The sequence below is a fragment of the Panthera pardus genome, unplaced genomic scaffold (assembly GCF_024362965.1).
Source record: "Panthera pardus isolate Hobbes unplaced genomic scaffold, ASM2436296v1 HiC_scaffold_12, whole genome shotgun sequence".
Taxonomy (NCBI): domain Eukaryota; kingdom Metazoa; phylum Chordata; class Mammalia; order Carnivora; family Felidae; genus Panthera; species Panthera pardus.
The window spans coordinates 52704288-52711475 of NW_026526677.1; the positions used below are offsets into that span (position 1 = coordinate 52704288).

Consider the following 7188-nt stretch of genomic DNA (forward strand, 5'->3'; position numbering starts at 1 on the left):
GTCTATTTTGTCCGGTATAAATATTGCTATTCCAGCTTTCTTTTGACACCAATTTGCATGATATATTCTGCCCACCCTTCTCACAGTTGGAGGAATTTTCAAGGATACAAATTCATGAATATAGTATTTCTCTCCATTAAGTTAGATCTTTAATTTCTCTTAGTAGTGATTTAGGGACTCAGAAATATTTTATCAAGTTTATCCCTGAGTATTTGATATATTTTGATGCAATTGTACATAATAACTGTAAATTTAGTTTTCCAATTTTTTCATAGCTAGTTTGTAGAAATGCAGAAAATCAATTTTGCATTGACTTTGTATCATGTTATCTTGCTAAATTCAATTATTAGTACAGATCTTAGGCTTTCCTACATACATCCATGTTGTTTGCAAGTGATTACATTTTACTTCTTATTTTCAAATCCCTAAGATTTTATTTTTTGTCTTATTTCAGTGGTTAACACCTGTAGTGCAATCATGAATATCCATTGATAATCCTGATTTTAGGGAGAAAGTCCTCAACTTTTTACTATTGTGTATGATATTGAAGGTATACATTAATGCCTTTTTTTCCCATGTTTGGGAAATTCCTTATTATTTCCCATATGCTGAGCATTTTTTCTATTATTATTATGAATAAATGTTGTTTTCATATGATTTTATTTTTGTCTCTATTAGGATGATGATATGATATGTATACTTTTCACTATTTTGTTAATATGACAATTTACTTTTGAATGATAAACTACTGTGCATTCTTGGGGAAGCCCCACCTACTCATGATATAATAATCTTTTTATATATTGTTGGATAGTATTTGCTAATCATTTGTTAAAGATTTTTATATCTCTGCTCATGAGGGACTTTGGTTTGGATTTTCCTATCTTGTACTGTCTATATGATTTCGTCATCAGATTAATACTGGCCTTGTAAGATGGATTGGAAAGTGTTCCTTTTTCCTCTGTTTTCTAAAAGTTTGCATTATTATTTCTATTGTAAGGATTGTCATTGTTTCTTTCTTAAATATTTGATAGAATTTTCCAGTAAAGACTTGATCTAATGCTTACTTCACTCTATTATCACATCATCTTCCTATGCCCAGAACACTATGAAAGAAATCTATCAAAGCACTAATCTATCCGTGTCACTGCTGTGCTTAAACAAGTTCCTTGACCTCTTATTAACATGTTGTGCCATCTAGAAGAGCACTTAAGACCTGCCATAGTCTGGGCCAAACTTCCTCTCAAATCTCATCCCTCTGCACTGCTTCATTAATATTGATCTCTTCTTAGCTTTCCATCAAAAATTCCATACTTTATGAGTTTGGAGTTCCTTTTAGTGCTAGTGAGTCATTCTGGAACATTCTGTTCCGTTATTCAACTTTCCTCTCTCATGTTGCCTCATTTGTGAAGCCTTCTGTGATCCCCACAGGCATAATCAGATGTCTCTCTCCATGGTTTTCCCATCTCTCCGTGATGTGGCTACAGATCCTTGCATATACCTCTGCTTTGCCTTTGGTCATGTTTTGCCTTAGTTTGATGTGTATCTTCCACCTGACCCTGTTTAAAAGGGGTTTAAAGTTTAAGAGGAACCCAGGAAATATATTTTTTGATCCAAATTATTGATTCCAATCCCTTGACTATTTTTGGATCTTTGGACAATTCCAGTCTCTTAATGTTTTTTGCAAGGTGAGGGTTCAGAGTTTCAGTCAGGCAGTCCATATTCACACTAATCTAGATTTCTAGTTCTGAGACTTTTGTTTATTTCCTGGACTGAAGTTCCTGTGATTGTTACCAGTGCCTCTTAGACTGAACTTTGTATTGCTCTTGCTACTTGTCCTGCCTACTCCCTCCTCCTCCACTAGGGTTCTGTGCTGATATTTTCTGCTTCATAATACATCTCTCTACAGTTTCAGAGACATCATAGCGTCATCTCCTGTAAGCTCACTGTTACCCAGCTTGACTTCTCTGTTAGAAAACTGAATGCTTCATGTTAGGGTTCATAATCCTGGCTGTACCTGAAATGACACCTGCTATGTCTTCTTTTCCCCTCCGGAACTGGATAGTACCCTTAGAGCATGGCTGTCAGAAATGGATGACCTGATTTTGCATACCCTGTCAACCTTGTGCTGTTCCTTTCCAGTATACCCTGTGTATACCTCTGTCTTTCTGATAAGGTTTATCATTCTGAAGACACAAAGGTCTTGCTGAGTTCTGAACCATAAATTTGAATGTGTTTGTTCTTGTTTTTTTCCTTTGGCTTCATAAAACAAATAATTTTCTCTCATAGGGAGTTTCTTCCTGGACTTGAAGAACCCATTAAAAATCATGCATGCCACCACAAGTGTTCTCTTGTGTAAGCTGTACACACTCAATTTTTCAAAACTCTCTCAATCCAAGGCAATGTCCAGATCCTTCATACTATTGAACATCCTCCACAGATTAATCTGGCACCATTTTCAGGAGTGATTTTGGTGGCTGAGATGAGAGTCAAATGTAGAGAGATTGGTTAAGAATGGAGAGAATTGTAGGTAGTTTCACGTAAGGTGACATAATGTATGGATGGAAATACCTACAAGACTTGGTCTACTTTTGTACCTACTGTTTTGAGTTCAGGCACTTGACATTTTCTTCACTCTTATTCCCAGGCCAGGTTCTCTTTTCTCTTAAAAGCTTATACCTTTAATCCATTCTTTCTCTCATGGTTCCACCTATGTCGTGGAGGGGTCATCTAGGTAATGTTGTCTGTTGGTCCTGGTGTTGCCCACCGCCCCCCACACACCTCCAATCTCCCTGCCTTCTTCCTCATTCTCCCTAGATCAGATCTTGCTTGTTCATCAAACCAGGTGGTCCCCTTCCCTATGGGAGGAAGCCACACCTTGCTTCTGGCTGCAGGGCCTTGGCCCTCTCTTGACATGACACCCTGGAGTATGCGGTTCAAAATATTCCCTGCTGGGCCTGTTCCCTGGGGTCCCAATAAGAGGAAGAGACCTTGTTAAATCTTTGTTTGAAGAAGAGGCAGAAGTGCTAATTGGTGTCTTGTTGGTGGGAACTTCATTTTGGATCCCTACAGGCAATGCCTGAAAAGGTGCCCATTAAATACCCTGTTCTTGGGATTTGACTGGTAACTTAACTTTTTCTCATCCTTTTGTAGGTTAAACAGTGCAGATCTTTGGTGAGTAATGGCCAAGGGTAGACCCAAGGAAAAGAGATACATACAGACTTCATCCACAAATTAGCTTTCCCCCAACATTTCCAGATCTGCATAATCTGATAGGCTGTCTGGGGTGGAAATGCATGGTCTTGGTATCACTGAAGAAAATTGGAAATATCATCAATATTGATGATGTGTACATCATCAGAAGTCTATCTGGACCTTTTGTATTATATGGATATAAGCAAGAGAGGGATCAGGTATATTAGGATTACTTCCTTCCAAGTAGGCAAACATCTTTCCAATCCTGGCTCAATAATAAGCTATTTATAAATATGTTCCTCTTTGAGTGAGTCATAAGGAAACATTATGGAGGCACCTCAGTATGTGTCCTGGATTCTTCTGGTTCCAGGACCCCTTACCTCCCTTAACCCTCTTTCCTGATGGAAGTAAAGGAGCTGAGCTTACCGGGTCAGACTTTTCCTTGAGGCACGAGGTTATAATGAGGGACATTTGCTGGGTCCTCAGGAGACAGTTGGGAGATCAGAGGTAATTATTTCTTAAACTGTTCTGAAGATACTGTTAGGTTCCACAAGGTGGGCTGAGGCTTAAGGATGGGCAATTTTGAGAATTATTTGAAGCAGATGCTCAGGAGGTCAGAACCACATTTCTTGACACCAGCCAACCCCTTACTCCCCCACTACCAACACACACAGCATCATTCCCTGAGGGTGCTGAGGGGAATAGCTTGTGGTTAGGAGGGAAGAAAGGAGCCGTGTTGGGGAGGATATGGTATTTTTGACTATGTGTCTCTGGATTACTACTACACAACATCCACCCATGGGATGAACATACCATTCTTTGTCAAATCAAATGCATTGTCTCTGAATCACTGAAGTTTCTGTTGCTCTTAACCAGATTCCTCCAAATGAATTGTTTATTTCTTATAATTCAGTGAAAATAATGTTACTGTTTTCAGATTTTGACAAAAGATTTTCACATATAATATCTCATTGAATTTTCATAATGATCCTGTGAGGTAGGTTTTAATTTATTCATTTCATATGTAAGGAAACTAAGGCTTGAAAATGGTTGGCTTTGCTTATGGTCACAAAGCTGACATATGGCAGAAATAGTACCTCAAATCAGGACCTTGACTTCTGGTCCAGAGTTTATTACATGGCACTAAAACTATAGGTGTCCTGTAATCTCCCATCTTCCCAGCCCTCACGCCTTCTCTTGAGGTTACATAGTTTTCTCAGTGGCTGTGGTAAAGGTATGGGCAATAATCATGTGGTTTCTCTTGGAGAAAAAAGCAAATGTTCTTGGCCATTTTAATCTGTGCTGTTTCTTCTTTCTTGGATTATGCTTCGTGCTGACTTTTGCTCCTTTCCCTCATGCTTATAGACCACTTCCTGCTGTCACTGAAACTGTGAGATCAATCCAGCTGCATCTTTTCTGCCTGGAATGTGAATCACTTATCTTATGCTCCAAAGCCCTCTTTGACCCCAGACCCAGGCCTCTGTGTGTCCTTGTGTTTTTACTTTCACATGAGAGAATCGTGGCACTGGAGGTAATAAGGGGTGTTAGAGAGACATGTACTCCCTAAATAATTCCTTATCTGCCCTGATATTTGATTGCTCTACTGCTCACCCGTGGCCACCCAGCCCTGGATGTTCTTCCTTGGCCCTGGAGAAGTCACTGCTAACACAGAGACAGGGTGATGACCTTCTAGCTCAGGGATCAGGGATTGGTGGATGTAAGGCCTTGTCTGATTCTGTCACTAAATAGATCTGTGACCCTTGGCCATTTGCTTCTTTCTAGACCGCAGTTTTCTAATCTAAAAAACAATAGTATTTGGCACAGGATATATTGCAGATCTGAATAATTCTGTACACTTTTTATAGTTATGTGATAAATAGAACTGGAGGGAATGCCCATTTTTTCTTCCGTTCTCAATAATTTGGCGCAATTTAGAATTCTTTGGCTTTTACATGACAGCTATTACCAAGAGCTTCTGTTTTTTTCCAGGTCACTACAGCTCTGAACTTTGTGTCTACCTCTTTACACCACCACCTTAAAGGAGAGGGAGCTACAGGATGAGATACTGAGGAGAAAAATAAAACATTCATTTGTGAAATGGTTGGGGAATAATCCAAGGAAGAACCAATCAATGTTGGAGTCATCAGGGACCATTTATTCTGTAACCTGGGAGTCAAGTGAAGTTTGGAGGAGTGAGGTATCTCCAAATTAAGAAAGTTTCCAGGTGTTAGGATTTTTGGCAGTTTCAGATGAAGGTTAGTGGTATAAGACTTAAGGAATGTGTAAGGTCAGCCCTGATTAAATCCAGTGCCAATATTCAGAACTTGGGAATGTGAGCTTGATGGGAAGGGTTTTTATTTAACATTAATTCCTGGGCATCTGCTTAAACCTGGTTATGTCATTTGCTCCAGGTCATAGATATACTAGGATATCAAATTCTGGAAACTGGTTTCTGAACTTCTTGTCCAACACATTTCCCACTGGACCAAACTAATTTGCCTCCTCTGTGTTTGAGGTTCTTGCAGAAATATTAGTTACGCTGAAAATCATTTTTGACTGTTTACTGAGACCAATGGGGGAAGAGTGATGGTGCTGGTGCTGTTAGCGAGACCATAGATCTTGAGCTCCCAATCTCCACATCACTGACTTTAACCTGCTTCCTTTCTTTCTAGTAGCCCTTCACGCTTCTAAGTGAGATGATCACCATAATTCTTTCCAATAATTCTCATCACTTCCCACATACTTTCTTCTTGGCTGGCATCCCAGGACTGACTGCTGCCCACATTTGGATCTCACTTCCCTTTAGCTTTATGTTCTTCCTGGCAGTGACTGGGAATGGTGTCCTGCTTTTTCTCATCCGGACAGAGCACAGCCTTCACCAGCCCATGTTTTTCTTTCTTGCCATGCTCTCCTTTGTTGACCTGGTTCTCTCCCTCTCTACTCTGCCCAAGATGCTGGCCATCTTCTGGTTTGGTGCTACAGCTATCAGCTCCCACTCCTGTCTTTCCCAGATGTTCTTCATCCATGCATTCTCTGCTATGGAGTCAGGAGTGCTGGTGGCCATGGCCATGGACCGCTTCATGGCCATCTGTAACCCACTACATTATGCGACCATTCTTACCCTCGTTGTTGTTGCCAAGATTGGAGGCCTGGTAGTGCTGCGAGTTGTGGGATTGACCATCTCCTTTCCAGGCTTGGCCCGTCGGCTGTCCTACTGTGGCTCTCACACGATTGCCTATACCTACTGTGAGCATATGGCAGTAGTGAAGCTGGCCTGTGGGGCCACCACTGTGGATAACCTCTATGCCTTTGCTGTGGCAATCTTTCTTGGTGTGGGGGATGTTGCCTTTATCGCCTACTCTTATGGGCAGATTGTGAGGACCGTGATTCATTTTCCTTCACCTGAGGCACGTGCTAAAGCTGGCAGCACATGTACGGCTCATGTCTGTGTCATCCTCTTCTTCTATGGACCAGGCTTTCTTTCGGTAGTCATGCAGCGCTTTGGCCCACCCATAGCCTCTGCTGCTAAGGTCATGCTTGCCAATCTCTACTTGCTCTTTCCCCCTGCACTGGACCCCATTGTCTATGGGGTCAAGACCAAGCAGATCCGGGAGCAGCTGCTTAAAATGCTGAGGCCCAAGCAGATTGACCCCACCTGAGTGCAGTTCTCATGAACTGGACATCAGAGGCAACGGTGGTCTTTCCCTTTGGAGTGGGAGCCCCACAGCCTAGTTCATTTACTTGGTGGGGACATTCAAGAGAAAAATGAAGTTTTCTTGAGTGTTTGAAAGTTAGGAAATCTCTTCTGAGGTCTATATAGTGTTTAGATATTGGGATGGAAGACAGGGGTATCTCAAGAAAGTAATTTTTTGGATATGTTTTTATTTTAAGAGTTTGTGATTTACTTGTGTTGAGAAGACAAATGAATCAAGGAATTAAGAAATAATTAAGGTATCTATGGACCTGGAGCAAGTAACTTAGGAGATTAGGGAG

General features: G+C 40.9%; 1 protein-coding gene across 1 annotated transcript; it reads left to right on the forward strand.

Annotated features, from left to right (window-relative positions):
* The first annotated feature begins 5793 nt into the window (after nucleotides 1-5793).
* Nucleotides 5794-6854, forward strand: LOC109261292 (olfactory receptor 52K1-like). Its single transcript, XM_019439858.2, has one exon. It carries the CDS (start codon nucleotides 5892-5894, stop codon nucleotides 6852-6854), a length of 963 nt encoding a protein of 320 aa, XP_019295403.2. The 5' UTR covers nucleotides 5794-5891.
* The last annotated feature ends 334 nt before the right edge of the window (nucleotides 6855-7188 follow it).